At 37.1% G+C, this 25,714-nt stretch overlaps 1 protein-coding gene across 2 annotated transcripts in view; it reads right to left on the reverse strand.

Annotated features, from left to right (window-relative positions):
• Positions 1–25,714, reverse strand: part of LRBA (LPS responsive beige-like anchor protein) — a 767,039-nt gene that overhangs the window by 664,750 nt on the left and 76,575 nt on the right. For both annotated transcript variants that reach the window (XM_060116154.1, XM_060116148.1), the window contains exons 3-8: positions 19,765–19,996; positions 19,447–19,547; positions 13,278–13,373; positions 1,927–2,048; positions 1,713–1,839; positions 896–1,015 (exon numbers count right to left, since the gene is read on the reverse strand). In XM_060116154.1, coding sequence (XP_059972137.1) covers positions 896–1,015; positions 1,713–1,839; positions 1,927–2,048; positions 13,278–13,373; positions 19,447–19,547; positions 19,765–19,996 — 798 coding nt within the window. The remainder of the gene's footprint in view (positions 1–895; positions 1,016–1,712; positions 1,840–1,926; positions 2,049–13,277; positions 13,374–19,446; positions 19,548–19,764; positions 19,997–25,714) is intronic.

Consider the following 25,714-nt stretch of genomic DNA (forward strand, 5'->3'; position numbering starts at 1 on the left):
AAAGGTATTTATTACAATGCCTGGAATACAGTAAGTACTCAATAAGGATTAATGTAAGGGAAAAAAACAGGTTGAAAAGCAGTATACGTATCTGATCCCTTTTTTATATTTAAAAAAATTAGAGCTAACATTTATTGAGCACTTATTCTGTACAAGGCACTCTGCTAATGAATTTGTGAACAGTATCTCATTTAATCAACCTTCTGAGATACATACTATTTTACACCCATTTTTAGGTGGAGCAAACTTTGGCCTAATAGACGAAGTAAGGTCATACAGTCAGTAAGGGATTCAAATCTAAGTCTATCTTTTATAACAAGCTGGGCTCTTAAGGTCAGCATTTCAAACTATGTAAATATGTATAGAATAAAATATGAAAGGAGGAGTTAATGGTAAATGAGTGTTGCAAGCTTGTATTCATTTTCCTGATCTGTATTTTTCAAGGTTTCTATTAAAAATGTAATTGAGAACATTTGACTTTAACTCTAACCTATGAATCTCTTTTTGAATCTTGAAAATATTATAACATAATAGTTATCTACAGCAGCTATGAATTTTATGGAAAATTTATAAGCATGCATCATCTCACTCATTCATAAAAATCATCAGAAGCCTGTAGTAGAGCTCTCAGGTCTAATTTGATCAATGGACCAATGACACAAATACTGTCAAGATATACCCACTGCTACCTATGAATCTTCTCTACCCTTTCCAGAATAATTTTATAACAAGGACTGAGTAATATGTGCCACATTAGCACAGTTCTACTCTCTTAATATATTAACATGCTAGCCAAACTATGATTATAAAAATCCACCATTGTGGTATTTTAAAATTTATATTCAATGTAAAATATATTTTTCTTATTTCACTGTAACTTTCTCAAATTACTTACATCACTGGTGTTGACAAACCATGTTATCTCTCCATAGGAAGCAAGCTCACCATTCACATAACATCGAAGCTCACTGTTCTTCCACCGGTTATAAATGTGCACTATAGTTACCATATACCACTGAATAAGCAAAACAGTTAAAAAAAAAAGATAAAGATAATGATCTTTCCAATAACTCAACCACATTGATAATAACAAGTAAAAATTAAATGCTAAATTACAATTAAACCTAAAAATAAAATAAGACTACCTTTATTAAATTCAATATTCTACCTCTGGAACCATATTGATTCAAGGGAACTCTCAACAAATAACAGCTTCTCATGAAATTATTTTTCAAACTTTTTATTATGACAGTTTTTAAATGTACCCCCAAAAGTAAAAACTTTAGTACAAACTCTCACCATCTCATTTACACAACTGTCAACATTTTGTCATATCTGTTTTATCTGTCTATTTACCTATCTACATATATATAGATGTACATTTTGTTGATAAACCATTTATTAATCTCTAAATTTTAAGGTACAAAAGAAAATACATATTACTATTACCACTACTACTACTACTAAAATACTTGCCACTGATATTTTCCCCCTGTATTTTCTTTAAACTCTACAAATAACTAAATATTCACTCTTTTTATTATCCAAATCAGAGAGGTTAACAATTGTCCAGTGATTTACACTTCATTTTCTAAAACACTATAAACACAGAGCTATGATTTACCAAATATTATGTCAATAACACTAAAGCAAAGCATTCTGAAGGCTAGAATAGCTTGGTAACATAACTATGACTCAGTAAGATCACATACCTTTTGTGGCTTGAAATCAAATTTCACACAGTGTTGAAAGCCTTTTCCTTTTGACTTTACTGATGTTATAATTAAACATCCCCCAACAAAGTGTGCAGAATAACCAAGACCTTTGCTGGTTCTGAAACTATAAAATATAAGTTTTCATTTCATCTCCAAATATTCTTCTCATTTTCAAAGTAAAGTAACAACACTAAATTACAGAAATACATACCAATACAAATATGGTTTATCTTTATCCACATTGATGTTATTTACAGGATCCATTCTAAGCCAGGTATGAAATGTAAAACCATTCTGGTATGGCCATTTGGCTATAGGAGGTAATGCAATAGCCTAAACGAAAAAGCTTTGAGTTACTGACTCACAATGAAAAATTTTGTTACTGAAATCATGAAAATGAGAGCTTACAATGCTATATATATTCCTACTAGATATTATTCTACATCATGATTAAAATATGCAGTAGTCTCTTTATCTGAAACAAGACTTTAATAACTTCTAAATATTCCAAAATATATAGTAACGATATTAATTTAATTAAACAACAGAAACATACAAAGTGACCTGCTTGATGCACTAATCATAGGTGCTTCATTTCTTACAATAAACATGTCCAAAGAAATTCCTATTAAAAGAGGTAGGCAGTGGGCTTCCCTGGTGGCACAGTGGTTAAGAATCCACCTGCCAATGCAGGGGACATGGGTTTGAGCCCTGGTCTGGGAATATCCAAAATGCCGTGGAGCAGCTAAGCCCATGTGCCACAACTACTGAGACTGTGCTCTAGAGCCCGTGAGGTACAACTATTGAGCGGACATGCCTAGAGCCCGTGCTCCACAACAAGAAAAGCCACTGCAATGAGAGGCCCGTGCACCACAAAGAAGAGTAGCCCCCACTCCACACAACGAGAGAAAGCCTGCCCACAGCAATGAAGATCCAATGCAGCCAAAATTAAAATAAATTTTAAATTTTTTTAAATAAAATTTTAAAAAAGAAGTAGGTACTGATATCAAATTGGAAATTTGTTCCTGAAATGTTACATAAGGTAATAGAAGAGAGAAAGAAGGACAAGAAAGGAAAGAAAAAAGTTAAGGAAAAAGCCTGGAATATAATTTTTTTACCAGCAAATATAAAGCTAAAGAGACTTCGTTCATAACATATTTTTTATAATATTTTAAAATTATATTCATAAGTCACTATATAAATGATTTTACCACATGGTTTAAATCTTTATTTAAAACATCATATTACATACTGCAAGGGCCCCCAAATCTCCAAAACAAACTTCAAAAAGAAGAACAAAGTTGGAATACCCATACTACCAAATTTAAAAAGTACAAATCAAAGATACAGTAATGAAGATTTTACCATATTGACATAAAGATAAAGATCAATGGAATAGAACTGAGAGCCCAGAAATAAACCCTTATATTTGTGGTCTTGATTTTCAACAAGAATGTCAAGGCAGTTCAATGAGGAAAGAATACTGTTTTCAACCAATTTGCTGAGAAAACTAATATTTACAAGCAAAGGTATGAAGCTAACCACTTCCTTACATGTCACACAAAAAATTAATCCCAAATCAATGATAGAACTAAATGTAAGAGCTAAAAATATAAACCTCTTATAAGAAAAACTAGGGTTAAATCTACATGACACTGAGTTAGATAAATCCTTCTTAATTAGGCAATGAAAGAAAAAATATATGAATTGGACTTCATTAAAATTAAAAACTTTTGTGCTTTAAAGGATACCCTCAAGAAAGTGAAAAGACAAGCCAAAAGAATGGGAGAAAATATTTGCAAGTTATTTATCTCATAAGAAACTTATGTCCAGAAGAATATATACAGAACTCTTGAGAGGGCAGACAGCAGAAGCAAGAAGAACTACAATCCTGCAGCCTGTGGAACAAAAACCACATTCACAGAAAGATACACAACATGAAAAGGCAGAGGACAATGCACCAGATGAAGGAACAAGATAAAACCCCAGAAAAACAACTAAATGAAGTGGAGATAGGCAACTTTCCAGAAAAAGAATTCAGAATAATGATAGTGAAGATGATCCAGGACCTCGGGAGAAAAAATGCAGGCAAAGATCGAGAAGATGCAAGAAATGTTTAACACAGACCTAGAAGAATTAAAGAACAAACAGTGATGAACAATACAATAACTGAAATGAAAAATACACTAGAAGGAATCAATAGCAGAATAAATGAGGCAGAAGAACGGATAAGTGACCTGGAAGACAGAATGGTGGAATTCACTACTGTGGAACAGACTAAAGAAAAAAGAATGAAAAGAAATTAAGACAGCCTAAGAGACCTCTGAGACAACATTAAACGCAACAACATCCGCATTATAGGGGTCCCAGAAGCAGAAGAGAGAGAGAAAGGACCAGAGAAAATATTTGAAGAGATTATAGTCGAAAACTTCCCTAACATGGGAAAGGAAATAGCCACCCAAGTCCAGGAAGTGCAGAGAGTCCCACACAGGATAAACCCAAGGAGAAACACGCTGAGACACATAGTAATAAAACTGAGAAAAATTAAAGACAAAGAAAAATTACTGAAAGCAGCAAGGGAAAAATGAAAAATGACATACAAGGGAACTCCCATAAGGTTAACAGCTGATTTCTCAGCAGAAAGTCTACAAGCCAGAAGGGAGTGGCATGATATATTTAAAGTGATGAAAGGGAAGAACCTACAACCAAGATTACTCTACCCCGCAAGGATCTCATTCAGACTCAATGGAAAATCAAAAGCTTTACGGACAAGCAAAAGCTGAGAGAATTCAGCACCACCAAACCAGTTCTACAACAAATGCTAAAGGAACTTCTCTAAGTGGGAAACACAAAAGAAAAGGACATACAAAAACAAAACCAAAACACTTAAGAAAATGGACACAGGAACATACATATCCATAATTACCTTAAATGTGAATGCATTAAATGCTCCAAGCAAAAGACACAGGCTTGCTGAATGGATACAAAAACAAGACCCATATATATACTGTCTACAAGAGACCCACTTCAGACCTAGGGACACACACAGACTGAAAATGAGGGGATGGAAGAAGATATTCCATGCACATGGAAATCAAAAGAAAGCTGGAGTAGCAATACTCATATCAGAGGAAATAGATTTTAAGATAAAGAATGTTACAAGAGACAAGGAAGGACACTACATAATAACCAAGGGATCAATCCAAGAAGAACATATAACAATTATAAATATATACGCACCCAACATAGGAGCACCTCAATATACAAGGCAACTGCTAACAGCTATAAAAGAGGAAATCGAGACTAACAAAATAATAGTAGGGGAGTTTAACACCTCACTTACACCAATGGACAGATCATCCAAAATGAAAATAAATAAGGAAACAGAAGCTTTAAATGACACAATAGACCAGATAGATTTAAGCCATATTTATAGGACATTCCATCCAAAAACAGCAGATTACACTTTCTTCTCAAGTGCGCATGGAACATTCTTCAAGATAGATCACATCTTGGGTCACAAATCAAGCCTCAGTAAATTTAAGAAAATTGAAATCATATCAAGTATCTTTTCTGACCACACTGCTATGAGACTAGAAATCGATTACAGGGGAAAAAAACGTAAAAAACACAAACACATGGAGGCTAAATAATACGTTACTAAATAACCAAGAGATCACTGAAGAAATCAAAGAGGAAATCAAAAAATACCTAGAGACAAATGACAATGAAAACACGATGATCCAAAACCTATGGGATGCGGCAAAAGCAGTTCTAAGAGGGAAGTTTATAGCTATACAACCCTACCTCGAGAAACAAGAAAAATATCAAATAAACAATCTAACCTTAAACCTAAAGAAACTAGAGAAAGAAGAACAAACAAAACCTAAAGCTAGCAGAAGGAAAGAAACCATAAAGATTAGAGCAGAAAAAAATGAAATAGAAACAAAGAAAACAATAGCAAAGATCAATAAAACTAAAACCTGGTTCTTTGAGAAGATAAACAAAATTGATAAACCCTTAGCCATACTCATCAAGAAAAAGAGGGAGAAGACTCAAATCAATAAAATTAGAAATGAAAAAGGAGAAGTTACAACAGACACCACAGAAATAAAAAGCATCCTAAGAGATTACTGCAAGCAACTCTATGCCAATAAAATGGACAACCTGGAAGAAATGGACAAATTCTTAGAAAGGTATAAGCTTCCCAGACTGAACCAGGAAGAAACAGAAAATATGAACAGACCTATCAAAAGTAATGAAATTGAAACTGTGATTAAAAATCTTCCAACAAACAAAAGTCCAGGACCAGATGGCTTCACAGGTGAGGTCTATCAAACATTTAGAGAACAGCTAAAACCCATCCTTCTCAAGCTCTTCCAGAATATAGCAAAGTGAGGAAAACTCACAAACTCATTCTTTGAGGCCACCATCACCCTGATAACAAAACCAGACAAAGATGTCACATAGAAAGAAAACTACAGACCAATATCACTCATGAACATAGATGCAAAAATCCTCAACAAAATACTAGCAAACAGAATCCAACAGCACATTAAAAGGATCATACACCATGATCAAGTGGGATTTATCCCAAGAATGCAAGGATTCTTCAGAATATTCAAATGAATCAATGTGATACACCATATTAACAAACTGAAGAATAAAAACCATACGATGATCTCAATAGATGCAGAAAAAGCTTTTGCCAAAATTCAACACCCATTTATGATAAAAACCCTCCAGAAACAGGGCATAGAGGGAACCTACCCCCACATAATAAAGGCCATATACAACAAACCCACAGCAAACATCATTCTCAATGGTGAAAAACTGAAAGCATTTCCTCTAAGATCAGGAACAAGACAAGGATGTCCACTCTCACCACTATTATTCAATACAGTTTTGGAAGTCCTAGCCATGGCAATCAGAGAAGAAAAAGAAATAAAAGGAATACAAATTGGAAAAGAAGAGGTAAAACTGTCACTGTTTGCAGATGACATGATACTATACATAGAGAATCCTAAAAATGCCACCAGAAAACTACTAGAGCTAATCAACGAATTTGGTAAAGTAGCAGGATACAAAATTAATGCACAGAAATCTCTTGCATTCCTATACACTAATGATGAAAAATCTGAAAGAGAAATTAAGGAAACACTCCCATTTACCATTGCAACAAAAAGAATAAAGTACCTAGGAATAAATCTACCTAGGGAGACAAAAGACCTGTATGCAGAAAACTATAACACACTGCTGAAAGAAATTAAAAATGATATCAACAGATGGAGAGATATACCATGTTCTTGAATTAGAAGAATCAATATTGTGAAAATGACTATACTACCCAAAGGAATCTACAGATTCAATGCAATCCCTATCAAATTACCAATGGCATTTTTTACAGAACTAGAACAAAATATCTTAAAATTTGTTTGGAGACACAAAGGACACCGAATAGCCAAAACAGTCTTGAGGGAATAAAACGGAGCAGGAGGAATCAGACTCCCTGACTTCACCTATACTACCAAGCTACAGTAATCAAGACAATATGGTACTGGCACAAAAACAGAAACACAGATCAATGGAACAAGATGGAAGCCCAGAGGTAAACCCACACACCTATGGTCAACTAATCTATGACAAAGGAGGCAAGGATATACAATGGAGAAGAGACAGCCTCTTCAATACGTGGTGCTGGGAAAACTGGACAGCTACATGTAAAAGAATGAAATTAGAACACTCCCTAACACCATACACAAAAATAAACTCAAAATGGAATCGAGACCTAAATGTAAGACCAGACACTATAAAACTCTTAGAGGAAAACACAGGAAGAACACTCTTTGACATAAATCACAGCAAGATCTTTTTTGATCCACTTCCTAGAGTAATGGAAATAAAAACAAAACTAAACTAATGGGACCTAATGAAACTTCAAAGCTCTTTAGCAGCAAAGGAAACCATAAACAAGACGAAAAGATAAGCCTCAGAATGGAAGAAAATATTTGCAAATGAATCAATGGACAAAGGATTAATCTCCAAAATATATAAACAGCTCATGCAGCTCAATATTAAAGAAACAAACAACCCAATCCAAAAATGTGCAGAAAACCTAAATACACATTTCTCCAAAGAAGACATACAGATGGCCAAGAAGCACAGTGAAAAGCTGTTCAACATCACCGATTATTAGAGAAATGCAAATCAAAACTACAATGAGGTATCACCTTACACCAGTTAGAATGGGCATCATGAGAAAATCTGCAAACAACAAATGCTGGAGAGGGTGTGAAGAAAAGGGAACCCTCTTGCACTGTTCGTGGGAATGTAAATTGATACAGCGACTATGGAGAACAGTATGGAGGTTCCTTAAAAAACTAAAACTAGAATTACCATATGATCCAGCAATCCCACTACTGGGCATATACCCAAAGAAAACCATAATTCAAAAAGATACAAGCACCCCAATGTTCATTGAAGCACTATTTACAACAGTCAGGTCATGGAAGCAACCTAAATGTACATCGAAAGACAAATGGATAAAGAAGTTGTGGTACATATATACAATGGAATATGACTCAGCCATAAAAAGGAACAAAATTGGGTCATTTGTTGAGACCTGGATGGATCTAGAGACTGTCATACAGAGTGAAGTAAGTCAGAAAGAGAAAAACAAATATCGTATATTACCGCATGTATGTGGAACCTAGAAAAATGGTACAGATGAACCGGTTTGCAGGGCAGAAGTTGAGGCACAGATGTAGAGAACAAACGTATGGACACTAAGGGGGGAAAGCAGCGGTGGGGTGGGGATGGTGGTGTGCTGAATTGGACAATTGGGATTGACATGTATACACTGATGTGTATAAAACTGATGACTAATAAGAACCTGCTGTATAAAAAAATAAAATTAAATTAAAAAATTAAAAAAAATAATTCTTACAATTCAATAATAGAAAAATGCAATTTTTATATGGGCAAAAGATCTGAATGAACATGTCTCCAAAGAAGATATGCAAATGACCATAAGGACATGGAATGATGCTCAGCATCATCAATCATGAAGGAAATGCATATCAAAACCACAATGAGATATTACTTAACACCCACTAGGATGGCTATAATCAAAAAGACAGACATTAACAAGTGTTGGCAAGCAAGTGGAGAAACTTGAACCCTCCCAAATTGCTGATGGGATTATAAAATAAATATAGCCACTTTGGAAAACAAACTGGGAGTCCCTCAAATGGGTGAACATAGACAATATGACTCAGCAATTCCACTCCTTCATTTCCAAGAGAAATGAAAACATAAGTCCACATAAAAACTTGCACAAAGAAGCCCATAAAGCATTCCCAAAAAGTGGAATCAACTCAAATATCCACTGATTAAAGAATAATTAAACAAAAAGTGCTATATTCTTTCAATATTAGTCAGCCATTAAAAGTAATGAAGCAGTGATACATACTACAACATGAATGGATCTTGAAAACAGCAGTGGTAAGTAGAAAAAGCCAATCACAAAAGTCCAGACATCAGATGATTCCACCTGCATGAACTGTCCAGAATAGACAAATCCATATAGACAGAAAGTAGAACAGCAGTTGCCTAGGCCTGGGAGTTTGCAGTGAAATGTGCAGTGACTGCTAAGGAGTGCAGGGTTTCTTCTGGGTGTGATGAAAAGTTCTAAAATTGATTGTGATAATGGTTGCAGAGCTTGGTGAACACACTTAACCATTCACTGCACACTTAAAATGAATGAATCATATGATATGGGGATTATAACTCAGTAAAGCTGTTTAAAAAAGACCATACTACAAAGTTTTTGTTTTCTTGTTATTTATAATTTACAATAATTATTGTTACTTATAATTTACAATTTCTTGTTATTATAATTTACATAGGCATTTATGTCAACATCATACATACACATATATTCTTTTATATGTATAAGATATTCCATAAAACATGAAAAAATCATAGAGCCAAATTTATGTAATAACACAATTGAGACTTCAAGAGGCTGATTTAAAATGAATGTTGGGGACTTCCCTGGTGGCACAGTGGTTAAGGCTGCGAGCTCCCAATGCAAGGGGCCCGGTTCAATCCCTGGTCAGGGAATTAGATCCCACATGCATGACGCAACTAAGAGTTCGCATGCCACAACTAAGGAACCAGAAAGCCACAACTAAAGAGCCCACGAACCGCAACTAAGGAGACTGACTGCCACAACTAAGGATCCCACATGCTGCAACTAAGAAGCCCACCTGCCACAACTAAGAGCCAGTGCAACCAAATAAACAAATAAAAGAAAATAAAGTAAAATAAAATGAATGTTGCACTAAGGAAAAAAAAAGAATACATATTCACTGTATACATGTGCTCTCTCTCACTAAAACATGAGAGTAGAGGATGTGAAAGCTTTGTAAAAATAATTTACCCATAAATACTTTAACTTCCATTTAAAAGCTATGTTTAAGGGAAAAATGAGTGACTGAATATATTTAAAACACCTTTTCTCTGAAAGTTCCAAAAGCTTTGTAGTTGAACTGCCCCACTTTCAAGATACATATAAGTAAATGGAATGGACACATTACTATCTCAAAGAATTTTAAATAATAAAGTTATAATATGCGTGAAAAAGAGATTAATATCATGAGAATACTTTTTTAAAGGGAATCCTCTTGCACTGTTGGTGGGAATGTAAATGGATACAGCCACTATGGAGAACAGTATGGAGGTTCCTTAAAAAACTAAAAATAGAATTACCATAAGACCCAGCAATCCCACTACTGGGCATATACCCTGAGAAAACCATATTTAAAAAAAGACATGTCCCACAATGTTCAATGCAGCACAATTTACAATAGTCAGGACATGGAAGCAACCTAAGTGTCCAGCGACAGAGGAATGGATAAAGCAGATGTCACACATATATACAATGGAATGTTACTCAGCCATAAAAAGAAATGAAATTGAGTTATTTGTAGTGAGGTGGATGGACCTAGAGTCTGTCATACAGAGTGAAGTAAGTCAGAAAGAGAAAAACAAATACCATATGCTAACACATATATATGGAATCTAAAAAAAAAAAAAAAACTGGTTCTGAAGAACCTAGGGGCAGGACAGAAATAAAGATGCAGACGTAGAGAATGGACTTGAGGACACATGGAGGGGGAAGGATAAGCTGGGACGAAGTGAGAGAAGTGGCATGGACATATCTACACTACCAAATGTAAAATTGATAGCTGGTGGGAAGCAGCCGCATAGCACAGGGAGATCAGCTCAGTACGCTGTGACCACCTAGAGGGATGGGAGAGGGAGGGTGGGAGGGAGGCATAAGAGGGAGGGGATATGGGGGTATATGTATACATATAGCTGATTCACTTTGTTATAAAGCAGAAACTAACACAACATTGTAAAGCAATTATACTCCAATAAAGATGTTTTTTTAAAAACTATATATTTAAATATATATATTTAAAGGGTGGATCTGGATACGTTTTTTCTTATTTATTTGTTTGTTTGTTTGTTTATGACTGCACTGTGTCTTCGTTGCTGCGCACGGGCTTTCTCTAGTTGCAGCAAGCAGGGGCTACTCTTCATTGTGGTACGCGGGCTTCTTATTGCAGTGTCTTCTCTTTTTGCAGAGCACAGGCTACAGGCACGCAGGTTTGGTAATTGTAGAGCATGGGCTCAGTAGCTGTGGCTTGCGGGCTCTAGAGCGCAGGCTCAGTAGTTGTGGCACACAGGCTTAGCCGCTCTGCAGCATGTGGGATCTTCCCACACCAGGGCTCGAACCTATGTCACCTGGCAGGCAGATTCTTAACCACTGTGCCACCAGGGAAGTCCCAAGAATACTTTTTTATGTTGGAGACAAACAATAAGCTCAATGCCAACAGAGTACAATTATTCTAGAAAGCTTCAAATCTAAAATGGTTATTAAGGAAAAATTATAAAGAAAAAAATAATATGAGCAATGAAACTTTCCAAAGAAAACTGTATTTTGTGTGAATCATTCAAATATCATAAATATCCTTTCAAAACACTCTCTTCAGGCTCCCCTGGTGGCACAGTGGTTGAGAGTCCACCTGCCGATGCAGGGGACACGGGCTCGTGCCCCGGTCTGGGAAGATCCCACATGCCGTGGAGCGGCTGGGCCCATGAGCCATGGCCGCTGGGCCTGCGCGTCCAGAGCCTGTGCTCCGCAACGGGAAAGGCCACAACAGTGAGAGGCCCGCGTACTGCAAAAAAAAAAAAAAAAAATCTCTTCTTTCTGCAAGTATTGCCTGGCTACATAGAGGCCACAAGCAAGTAGGATATTATGAGAAAAAAAGTAAAAAATGAATAAAAGGTTACCTCAGAAGAAGAATAGGCTGAAATATCTTCAAAAAATGTATGCTTGTAACAGGCACACCAATGTAATAATGAGGTAAAAAAGCTTCCATAAATAACACATATACATTATATAATGTAATCCTATAATTTTTTTTTTTTTTTTTTTTTTTTTTTTGCGGTACGCGGTCCTCTCACTGTTGTGGCCTCTCCCGTTGTGGAGCACAGGCTCTGGACGCGCAGGCCCAGCGGCCATGGCTCACGGTCCCAGCCGCTCCACGGCATGTGGGATCCTCCCAGACCGGGGCACGAACCCGTGTCCCCTGCACTGGCAGGCGGACTCTCAACCACTGTGCCACCAGGGAAGCCCCCTATAATATTTTGAAACATTACAGATATTACTACCATACCTAACTGTCTTATTTATAAACTGATTAACAGATTACAAGAATGCTGAGATTGATATTATATGGAAACACACAAGTTAGAAAAACTTGCCTAGAAAGTTTCCAAGAGTAACTCTCAGGTGCAAAGAAACAGGAATCAGGAAATGTAAGGCTAAAGAAAGATTTTCAGAAAGATAAAACTGAAAGTGTTACACATAAATTTTTTTAACATCTTTATTGGAGTATAATTGCTTTACAATGCTGTGTTAGTTTCTGCTGTATAACAAAGTGAATCAGCTATACATATATATATATCTCCATATCTCCTCCCCCTTGCGTCTCCCTCCCACCCTCCCTATCCCACCCCTCTAGGTGGATACAAAGCACAGAGCTGATCTCCCTGTGCTATGCGGCTGCTTCCCACTAGCTATCTATTTTACATTTGGTAGTGTATATATGTCCATGCCACTCTCTCACTTCGTCCCAGCTTACCCTTCCCCTTCCCCATGTCCTCAAGTCCATAAATTTCTATTTGAGAATGCAAAGATAAAATTCATAAGACAAAATGCTTATGTTGAAAAGAATTGGGTTCTTATTCCAGTGAGGCCCCAAGGGGTGAGTGGACAGCTTTCTTAACTTCTTAGAGCCTCTATTTCTTCACCTCTAAAACAGTCAGGGAAAAGTAACATGCACAATTGCTGTAAAGATTAAGTTAGGCTGTGCAAAGAAGTTTCTACCTAACACAGAACTGGTCAGGAGTGTTTACAGGGCCATACTTTCAGGAAGCAAAAGAAAGAAAAAAGAACTTCATGTGATTTCCTCGTTAAGATTTACTTACTGCAGCACTCTTTCCTGGAAAGTTGAAAAAGGCATCCGGACCATACTTCTGTGGCATGTGCTTTAATACAGACAGCAACTTTCCAGCATGTGGAGGCTATGAAAATCATCAACAATTCATTAACCACATTATTCACCATAAAACAAAAATACCTACTTTTAGTACAGACATACTTTAGTATACCCCCAAATAACTAAATAATTCTGTAAGCTAAAAAGCATATAAAATAACCAAAGGAAGGTTATTTTCAACTACCTTAAAGAAATAAACAATGCACTCTATGTCATTTTTTTCTGAGGTGTTGGATAAACATGAGCCGACAGCATTTGACACGTAACTCTTCTCCACACTACGGCAAAAACGACCTTTTAAAATTACAAACTGCATCAACCCACTACCCATCTGTTTCTAAAGCACTTTTTAATTTCACCAAAAAATAATGCTTACCAAGTCCCACTGTTAAAGGCACTTTAAAAACAATAAAATATTTTAGCCTCATAATCACAATAGGGGTTATTATCACTCCATTTTACAAAGGAGGAATCTGAGGCAGAGGAACATGTCCAAGGTCATACAGGTAGTAAGTGACAAGGATAGGATAAGAATTCAGTCTGACGCCAGAGTCCATGCTTTTAATTACCACACTTTCACTGTTACACTATTCTATCTCTCATATAGCTTCCCACTGTCTTTAAAATAAAGACCAAAATCCCTAACATGGCCCTCAAGATAGTTTGCATATCTCCTTAACCTCTTCTGCCTCTCTCTGCACTCTATCTACAATGCCTTTTCTGTCTTCTTCCCATAATAGGGCCTGAGCACAAGCTATTCCTTCTGCTTAAAATGTTCTCACTAGGCCTATTCCCCCTCTCCACCCTCCTCCACCTTAACTAAATAAATCTTACCCATCCATTGAAGTTCATCTTAATGATCACTTCTCAGGGCAGTCTTCCCTGACCTCTAAGAATGGATCAAATCTCCCTATCACATTTCATTCTACAATATATCTCTACTATACAGCATGTATAAAAGTTGTAACATTACATTTATTTGATTAATGCCTCTTTGACCCACAAGTCTCCTCTAATACATTAAACAACCAACAGCTAAAACGAAAAGGCACGTTTACATTTAGGAAAAGCAAAGGACAATCAGATATACCTTATCATTTCAATCAGTTTACAAAGTGTAGTACATTCCTCTTTTTTTTTTTTTTTTTTTTTTTTTTTTTTTTTTTTTTTCCTTTTTGCGGTATGCGGGCCTCTCACTGTTGTGGCCTCTCCCGTTGCGGAGCACAGGCTCCGGATGCGCAGGCCCAGCGGCAATGGCTCACGGGCCCAGCCGCTCCGCGGCACATGGGATCCTCCCAGACCGGGGCACGAACCCGCATCCCCTGCATCGGCAGGCGGACTCTCAACCACTGCGCCACCAGGGAGGCCCGTACATTCCTCTTAAAAGTTAAAAGTTCAAAACAGTGTCAAACTACAAGTGAAACGACTGGCTTGCCTTCATCTTATCATTAATAACTATCTAGAAGAGTTTGGCAATCTTTTACCTAAATGTTAAGTGGAAAGCTTCATTTGTAAGTGATCAAGAAATTTTCAATTAACCACTGTTCAATTATAAAAGTGTAATAACAAGTTATTACAATCACAATGATTTTTTTAAATAAATTCTAAAATGAAATCACCAAAAATAATATGCAGTCAAAAATAAAAATATAGGGCCTCCCTGGTGGCGCAGTGGTTAAGAGTCCGCCTGCCGATGCAGGGGATACGGGTTCGTGCCCCGGTCTGGGAGGATCCCATATGCCGCGGAGCGGCTGGGCCCGTGAGCCATGGCCGCTGGGCCTGCGCGTCCGGAGCCTGTGCTCCGCAACGGGAGAGGCCACAACAGTGAGAGGCCCGCGTACAGCAAAAAGAAAAAATAAAATAAAATAAATAAATAAAAAAATATATAACTTTGTAGCATTTCTAGAGAAATCAATCCTCAAAATTTCCTTTTCTATAAACCAATCAAAAAGCATACATTAAGATAAGCACTTAATCCACAGATACTGCTAGGGGACTGTATACTAAGAAAGCCTTTCAGAAAATAATTCCAGAGTCTTTAAAAATGTTCACCCATTGATACACTATTTCCACATATGTGCTAAAGTAATAATCAAAAAAGCAGACACAGATTTAGATACAGGGATTTTTCACTGCACTGATATGATAGCAAAAGCTGCATAAGCTCTGAGCAAGGCCCTGCTCTTGTTTTATTAATAGTTCATTATTTTTTTCCCTCCCATAAGCAGCTACATTAACATGCTTAATCTTTTTATATGTGTTCCTTTAAAAATGTGTTTCTGTGTGCCTATACTTAAAATTTAAATGATGTTGGGTTAGATATATCATTCTATTTCTTACTTTCTTCCTGCTTTTTGATATCTATTCTTATTACTCAGTTCATTGATTCTAACTGCTATATAATAATCTATTCTATGCATCCAATACATTTTACCTATCTATTCTTCTAACAATAAACACATGCTGACAATTCACTGCCATCAAAAAATAATGCTTCAGGGGTTCTCTGGTGGCACAGTGGTTGAGAGACTGCCTGCCGATGCAGGGCACGCAGGTTCGTGCCCCGGTCCGGGAAGATCCCACATGCCGCGGAGCGGCTGGGCCCATGAGCCATGGCCGCTGAGCCTGCACGTCCGGAGCCTGTGCTCCGCAACGGGAGAGGCCACAACAGTGAGAGGCCCGCGTACCGCATTAAAAAAAAAAAAAAAAAAAAAAAAATGCTTCAGTGAACATCCTCATACGTATTTCCCTACAGAACTATGTGAGAATTTCTTGGAACATGCACTCAGGAGCAAACTACTAATTCATTGGATATGGGTATAATTTAAGTAACTAACTAGTACTAGATTACTCTTGAGGTTGGCTCCATTGGTGTTCATTCCAACCAGTAGCACACAGTTTTAAAATAACTCCATCCCTCCAATTATACTTGTTATTATCCAACTCTATAATTCTTGATACTAATGATGTAAGGTGACATATCAATACTGCTTTCATTTGAACATCTCTAATTATTAGTGATTTAGTGATTGTGGGGTTTCTCTCTCTGTAAATAGATGTCGTTTCATATCCTTTCCTATTTTCTCATAGTTTTCTATATTCACCAATATGACAAAAAATGTTTTAATTACATATTCAGAATACAAAAATTATTTGAATATAAATCAAAACCAAAATCAAACCAGTATACTTCTTCTGGACATGACACAGTAACAGGACCTATACTTTCTAACTCACCATAATCAACTTGAAAACTGGACAAAATGTATGAAACTGAAACTGTTTTCAGACTAGCTCAAGACTGTGATTCTTGAGAAAGGGAAACAAAATGAGTCGTGAGATTACCCAGACTTTCTACCTGCAGTCAATTTCCTTATCACGTATCATTGCACAGGGAGAAGGTAACCAAACAGAATTTGAAATTCTCATTGAGTTGATGAGGCAGAAATTAGAGGATGGGTAGTCTGAGGTGGACAGAACCTTCAGGGCAGAGTACTACAGAGGAAGGACCTATGCAGAGAAGAAACTCCAGAAATCTGCACTGACCCTTTGGCATAATACCAAACTGTTCATTTCTACCTTAAAACTCATCAAGGTGGGGTGGCCACAATTTTGACAGCCATCAGTCAAAGAATTCCCAGAGCAAATATAGAGCCAGGAATTGCTGAGACCCTACTAGGCACTATGGAGAGACCACAGTCTTGCTTGCCTCATGTCTGAGACTTAGGGTCATTCACAGAGACCCTAGAAAAGTCAGGCCAGAATAAGGCTGCCCTAATAATAATAAGCCCTAGAGTAACAGCCTAGATTGGCTGACCAAAAAAACTTTTAAACTAGCCTGAAAGAATAAAGTTAATCCACAAGTAACTTAAAAGCAGTCTAACAACCTTAAAAGAACTATGACAGAATCCAGCACTCAACAGGGAATAACTCACTATGACTAACATCACTATGTCTAAAATCACTAGTATAAAACAGGAAAATATGACCTACAAGTAAAAGCAGAATGAGTGAGCAAAAAACTGATCTAGAAAATGACAGAGATGACAGAATTAGTGGACAAGAACATTAAAGCAACTATTAATATGCTATCTATTCTCAATGATTTAAAGGAAAAAAAGAATGAGGGAACAAATGAAAGATATTAAAATGAACCAAACAGAATTGACAGAGATTAGAAGTATCTGAAATCTGAAAATTTTAATGGCTGTTAACACATTACAGAAGAAAAGATCAACTGCCTTAAAAATATAGCAATAAAAGCAATCTAAAATGAAGCACAGGGTCTTCCCTGGTGGCACAGTGGTTAAGAATCTGCCTGCCAATTCAGGGGACATGGGTTCGAGCCCTGGTCCAGGAAGATCCCACATGCTATGGAGCAACTAAGCCCATGAGCCAAAACTACTGAAGCCCACGCGCCTAGAGCCTGTGCTCCACAACAAGAGAAGCCACTGCAATGAGAAGCCTGTGCACCGCAACAAAGAGTAGCTCCCCGGGGCTTCCCTGATGGTGCAGTGGTTGAGAGTCCGCCTGCCAATGCAGGGGATGCGGGTTCGTGCCCCGGTCCAGGAAGATCCCACATGCCGTGGAGCGGCTGGGCCCGTGAGCCATGGCCGCTGAGCCTGCGCGTCCGGAGCCTGTGCTCCGCAACGGGAGAGGCCACAACAGTGAGAGGCCTGCGTACCGCAAAAAACAAACAAACAAACAAACAAAAAGAGTAGCTCTCACTCACCACAACTAGAGAAAGCCCAGGCACAGCAACCAAGACCCAATGCAGCCAATAAACAAATAAATAAATGAATTTATTTAAAAATAAATAAAATAAAATGAAGCACAAAGAGAAAAGACTAAAAAAAATGTGAACAGATCTCAGTGACCTAAGGGGTACTACCAAGATGATTAAAAAACATGTAACTGGAGTCCCAGAAGAGGGGGAGAGGGACAAGAAAATGATATTTGAAGAAATAATGATCAAAATGTTCCCAAATTTGGGGGCCTCCCTGGTGGCGCAGTGGTTAAGAGTCCGCCTGCCGATGCAGGGGATACGGGTTCGTGCCCCGGTCTGGGAGGATCCCATATGCCGCGGAGCGGCTGGGCCTGTGAGCCATGGCCGCTGGGCCTGCGCATCCGGAGCCTGTGCTCCGCAACGGGAGAGGCCACAACAGTGAGAGGCCCGCATACCGCAAAAAGAAAAAAAAAAAAAAAAAAAAAATGTTCCCAAATTTGATGAAAAGTATAAGCCCACAGATGCAAGAACCCCTAATAAGGATAAATACAAGGTAACCACACCAAGAAACATAATAAAATCACTGCAAATCAGTGATAAAAATCTTAAAAGCAGGCAGAGAACTAGAGTTCAATACAAAGAAACTAAAGAATCCAATCATTTTAATACAATAAATTAGAGTGTATAACTGCAGAGCACAAATTTAGATATACTTAAACAGAGGCAGATTAAGGATCAGCTGGCTGAGTAGTTGCTGCAGGCAATGATTTCTAAAGAGCTCTAAACCAAGCCAAGAAATGCGACAAAAATGGAGAAAATATTTACTAGTATTCCTCTAAGGCATAAGTAACTAAAGAGTAGGAAGAAACAGTTTGATAAGGCACCTTGAGTTCAAAATCAGTTGACCGCTACCACCCATTGCAAAAGATCATGAAACTGCATCTAAAGAGGGTGGGTCCAATTAACCACAGCGATTTTGTTCACTGAGTGGGTTATTCAAGTTGAAACTACTCAGACTGATAGAAAGAGAAGCTAGATGCTGCTACCCAATATTTTTATTTCTCTGTCCTTACCCTTTTCCTCTAATTAATGTTGAATTTTTATGTTGAATTTTAAAATGTTGAAATTTAAAAAAAATTAAAATTATTTAAAACATTTGAGGAAGGACCAAATTACCAACCTGCCTGGAACACCCAGTTCTCACCTGTGTCAGGTGATGGCAAAAGTAGCTGTAGAGGGCTAAATGCTATTCTAACTGATCTCTCCCCCTCAATTTGACATTTACCCCCTGTGCAACAATATCAATTGCTTAAAAGCTACTAATATGTTTGGGGAGGGGAACAGTTTCAAATATCAGAGTATTTAAGCTTACCCATTGTCCTTTATCTCCTTGAAGTTTACTGAAGAACAGCTTTAGTTCTCGAACTGTCAAATTGTAGCTAGCCAGCACTCCCAACATGTCAACTAAAAGATCTGGAAACAAAGAAAGCAAAAAATAAAATAATTAAACTACTTATATTTCTTGCAAGATTAAAATATATGGTGCTTACTTGACAGTTTGGACACTAAAGTTCCAGGTACATGTTAGATGCTCAATATTTATTTAATAAATATTATTAAATAAGAAAAATAGAGTACTTAAGAATCAAACTTCATTTCTTCACAACCATTGTATTATGGAAAGTCATACCTGCTATCATATTGTCAACTTTTTCAATTTTCCCAAGCACTTTCTCAACAAGGCCTACTTCAGTGCAGACCTGAAGATTTCGTATGCTTTTCTTCAGAATGGCTGTAAACATGCTCCAGACTTCTGCTTGGCAAGTAACATCACATTTCTCTAATAGGTCCACCATGCAGATGATACTCTCACCTTCTTGAATAATGAAATTCATTTCTAAATCAAATTGTCCTCCTACCAACTTCCAGGGGCAGGGGGAAGGAGGGAAAGAAAAAAAAACATTAAAAGCATTAGTACTTCTTCAATATAACTAGAATACACTCCTAAGCTTTAGATTCACAGTAACTATCCATATACATTCTTCTCTTCCCTGGTAGTCTAGTGGTTAGGATTCAGTGCTCCCATACACATTCTTCTCTACCCCCTACAACAATAAAAAGATCTTTAATACACACACACACACACACACACACACACACACAAACACACACAGCTCTAAAAAAATAAAGCTTCTAAAGAAATCTTCAAGTTAAGATAGCACAAAGTCAAGCGAGACTTAGAATATAAAAATGGAAGTATTTACAACAAATGGAGGACGTTTAGGTAAATCACTACCACTGCCCTGATACTAATAAAGATCTAACTTAGCTCTATAATTGTTTCTAATTCAACGTTTCATTTATGAATTAGGTAATCTGTGAGCTACTCACAGCAACCTAAATGTCTTTTGCTACTTATACATGTATGAGCTCACAGCAAAAATGAAAAGCTGAAAAAGGTTTAGAGTGGACACAAAACATGTAATTTTTACTGGTCAAATTCTTCGTTTATTACACCTATCCACTTTGATCCCCCCTGTCAATAATCAGGATAACTCAAACATAACTTAAACTTAGTCACACACTCAAAGTTAGTAATCAAGAAAATTTATTTCATTGATATTGCTATCAGAAAATCCACCCAGAGAAAGCTGTACTGACCTATTCCTACCCTGCCATCTCACCAATAGCATCCTCACAGAGGGAAAGTTTTTTAATTTGAACAAACCCCAATTGTTTAAAGGAATTAAAATACTTTTAGAATTACCTTTGCAGGCCTATCTTTTTTAACTAGATGTTTTTAAAGATCTGTCAGAACAGTTACATACATGATTCACCTACACTCCTGTCCTTCTAAATACACCTTCATTTTTCATTATGCTTTCCTAAACCTAAAAGGTAGGCAAGAATTAGGAGACAGTGAATTGTACAAAACAAAATCCAACAGCTCATAAAAGAATAGGGACTACCCTGGTGACGCAGCAGTTAGGACTCCGTGCTCCCAATGCAGGGGACCCAGGTTCGATCCCTGGTCAGGGAACTAGATCCCACATGCATGCTGCAACTAAGAGTTCACATGCCACAACTAAGGAGGCCGCCTGCCACAACTAAGGAGCCCATTTGCCACAACTAAGGAGCCCATGAGCCGCAACTAAGGAGCCCATGAGCCGCAACTAAGGGGCCTGCCAGCCACAACTAAAGGAGCCCATGAGCCGCAACTAAGCAGCCCATCTGCCACAACTAAGACCAGGCACGACCAAATAAATTTAAAAAATAATAATAATAATAGACATGACCAAGTAGAGTTTACTTCAGAAAAGCAAAGATGGTACAGAACTAGGAAATCAATTAAAACTCCTTGCAGCCAGGGACTGATATGCGTCCCAGGTTCTGTCAAAGATACACACTGGCACGAGAAAGAAAAAATGGAAAAATGAAAAACAGGAGGCAGTATCTGCATGCAGGGAGATAAGAATTCCTAGCAAGCACAGTCATAAAGCCTTTCTAGGAAAGCTCTGGCAGAGATTTTAGTGTACAATTCTTTGCATAATCAGTAACATGCAGCATAAGGAGATGACAGATGGGTTTCTGCTAAAAGAGTCCCTTGGTGTGATTGGGCCAATTCTCCTAGCTACATGGTCCTGGCTATGAAGTATACGTGCTTGGTTCCCTAAGTGCTCCCCAAAATTCTGTAAGCTACATAAGAAGTCTAATAGAGATATTTTTTTTGATTTTGTGATTATTTGTGACTGCCTTTTGCTTGATTTGTCTTTAACTTTTTATTCTGAAATAATTCAGACATTCAAAAACTGCAAAAGAGTATACAGTTCCTGTATACCCTTTAACCAGCTTCCCCTAATGTGAATATATTACATCATCATAATACAGTCATTAAAACCAGGTACAATACTACAGATCTTACTCAAATATTGACACTTGTCACACGAATGTTCTTTTTCTGATCCAGGATCAGCATCCCCTTAGTCTTCTCCAAACCGAGACAGTGATACAGGCATTCTTTGACTTTCATGGATTTGACACTTTTGAAGTGTATTCGCCAGTTATTTTATAGACTGTCTTCCAATCTGAACATGTCTTCATGTTTAAATTCAGGCTATGCATTTTTGGTAAAAACACCCCAGAAGTGATGTGTGTCCTTCTCGGTGTATCATTTCGGAAGGTACCTGAAGTCAGTATGTCTCGCTATTGGTGAAGTTAGCTTTGATCACCTGCTTAAGAGGTGTCTGTCAAATTTTTTCCATTTTAAAGTTACTATCTTTCATTTTTAAATTATTAAGCATTCTTGTGAAGAATACTTTGAGACTATACAAATATCTTGTTTCTCATCATACTTTTTAGCATCCATTGATGGATCTTACCTGCAACTGTAAATACTGTGGCATAGCTAAATGGTGGTTTTATATTTCTACCAAACTTTCTTCATTTATTAATTTTAAAAGACTTCCTTTAACAATAAAATACACCCAAAAAGCCAGCATTATGTCCATATAGGAAAATTGGAATGATTCTCATGAAAGTCAGAAATAAGACTAGGATGCACTATCATTACTATCATTTGATATTATTCTGGAGATACAGAAATCACATTTGGTCAAAAGGCAGCAACATGTATAAATATCAGAACAGAGGATTTAAATTCCAATTATTTTCAGATGATATGATATATATCTGGAAAACTGAAAAACTACTATAAATGACAAAATTATTTGGTAATGAAACTACTGATTACAGTTAACAATATGAATCAAGCTCAAAAGCATTATGCTAAATGGAAGCAAGCACAAATGACTACCTTAACAACTAGAAATTTATTCCACAGATATATTTAGGTAATGATGTTACATACAAGAACTTCATTTTAGCATTTTAATAGAAAATAGAAGACACAATACCTCCCCAAGAAAACACATTATAAAGTAAAGTCGTGTTTAACCATATAATGGAATATGATGCAGCCACTGAAAATAATGAGGGAGCTCCATTTGACAGAAAAAGATCTCTAAAATACGTTGTTTAGTTGAGAAAACTGAAGTGGAAAAAAGCATGATAGTGGGCTACAATTTAAGTGTAAAACATATACATACTGACATATGCCTAAGAACAATACACAGGAAACTAAATAGTGATTGCCTCTAAAGAGGTAACTGAGCATCTGGGGAACGAGGGCCAGGGGAGAGTTTGTAGTATACATACACTTTTGGACATCCTCCACACAGATCTGAATAGGTCAAAAACCTAGTTGCAGGACTTCCCTGGTGGCGCAGTGGTTAAGAATCCGCCTGCCAATGCAGGGAACATGGGTTCAAGCCCTGGTCCAGGAAGATCCCACATACTGTGGAGCAACTAAGCCCGTGCACCACAACTACTGAGCCTGCGCTCTAGAGCCCGTGTGCCGCAACTACTGAGCCCATGTGCTGCAGCTACTGAAGCCTGCGCACCTACAGCCTGTGCCCCGCAACAAGAGAAGCCACCTCATTGAGAAGCCTGCACGCCGCAACAAAGAGTAGCCCCCGCTCACCACAACTAGAGAAAGCCGGTGCACAGCAACCAAGACCCAATGCAGCCATAAATAAATAAATTAAATAAGTAAATAAATTTATTATTTAAAAAAAACCTTGTTGCAACTAACTTAAGTTACCTTACCTTCCCCTTAATATTACTTATAACAATCTTTCATTTTGATCTGTGTTTATTACCATCAGTAACCACCCTTCCAAGAAGCTATAGAATTAATTTTTGAAAGTAATTTCCAAAACACCTCCAAATATTTCACCAGATTTTAAATTGAGTTTATACTGTGAGAGCAGTATCCAGACAGGTGTTTCAAATATTTCTCCACTGCTTTGAATATTATGAAATATGCCTTTCAAGGAGAAAATTGAGGACAGAAATTGGTACATACAAATATGTGGCATATGTGATATACTATATATATGCATATCTATTATACCTAAAAAGCATGCACAGGGTCTACAGTGTATCACATTAACCCTTTCTAATAGTTATTTGAAACTGATCAACCTTCAAAACACAAATTTGTTTCCAATGACAGGGATCATAATCCAAGTCTAGGCACTGGCTAGTTATTATGTGAGCTGTAGTAATGGCTGTGCCCTACAAAATGTAATCTTCCCAAATGTCACAGTAAGTTATGAATATCTGAGCAGCCTAATGCACTTTACTAGCCATGAAATGTGAAAATGTAATCTTATTACCTTTTTTATGGCTGTATTTTTTTGAATAATGTAGCCTGGAAACTGATGTATAGTTTTTTTCTGCATTTTAGCATGATTTGGTCTCCTTTGCTATACAGAACGTTTTTCAAAACTCCCCATTTCAACATATTTTAGTCTTGGTCTGAACCTCATAAACAATTTATATAGCCACCTTCAGGGTGGCATAACATGCTTTCTATAGGTTATAGTTTAATGTACAAGATTATAGAAATTTTAATGTGTATTATTCAAAGAATCTAAATAAACCTTCACAAGTTTTGTATTAGGAGTTTTCTTCACAACGGTTACATTAATAAAAGGCTTTCAGCTGAAAGTAGTCATTAAACCTAAGTCACTTGTATTTTCAAAAAACCAAGAAACAAATATAGACCAAAAATAATTATTTTCTCTTCAAAAGATGTATAAAACTGGAAAGACTATTATACATAGAAAATTCTAATACTTCAAAGTAAAGCTATGTTTTCCCTGGAAACTTGCTAAATTTTTCCTCAAAGAGGTAGCAGGAGTACAGTATAGCAGAAACTGGACAGAGGACAATCGCAGCTTATGCCCCTAACTAGATATTTCCTATATTTTGTCTAAGCCATCCAATTTTGGGTACTGTGCTACAGCAGCCCTAGCAAACTGATACACCTCTGTATTCCCTAGGGTTCATTTTTGATGTTGCCTACTAAATATCCCAGTAAGGGTTCATATAACTCTTTAAAAAGCCAGACCGTGACCTAGAAACTCTGTTCAGCTTACCTCCTCCCAGCACCTTCATTTAATAGAGACAGCATTTCACTTTCCTTTCAGAAATAGTTCTGTAATTTGTTCTCAGTTTTTCAAAAATAAAAAATATATTGTTGAGGGACTTCCCTGGCAGTTCAGTGGTTATGACTCTGAACTTCCACTGCAGGGGCACAGGTTTGATCCCTGGTTGAGCAACTGACATCCCATGTGCCACATGGTGCAGCCAAAAATAATAATAATAATCTGAGAACTAAAAGAGCTAAGCAAAGTCCCAGAAGGCAAGAGAGAGAGGCAATATGAAAGAGAGGTTGAGAGACATAGAGGATAATATGAGAAGGACAAACATCTGTTTAATAGAAAGGTCCAAAAGTAAAGGAAGGAAAGATGGTATATTCATCTATAATAACTGAGCCCTTTCTAGTAGTCATCAATACTGTGAATCCTCAGAATTTGAACACAAAAAGCCCCAATTCCTACACAAGATTTTCAGACTTATTTTGGTAATGTCAGGTCTACTTTCAGATCAGAAACTTCCTGGATAGTAATATTTCTCTCTGCTGGAATTTTAATTTATGTAAGTAAAGACAGCAAGGTGTTTCTCTCACTGCTATAGATATAAGTAGAAATAATTATGAACTAGATGCAATACAC

The sequence above is a fragment of the Mesoplodon densirostris genome, chromosome 1 (genome assembly GCF_025265405.1).
Source record: "Mesoplodon densirostris isolate mMesDen1 chromosome 1, mMesDen1 primary haplotype, whole genome shotgun sequence".
Taxonomy (NCBI): domain Eukaryota; kingdom Metazoa; phylum Chordata; class Mammalia; order Artiodactyla; family Ziphiidae; genus Mesoplodon; species Mesoplodon densirostris.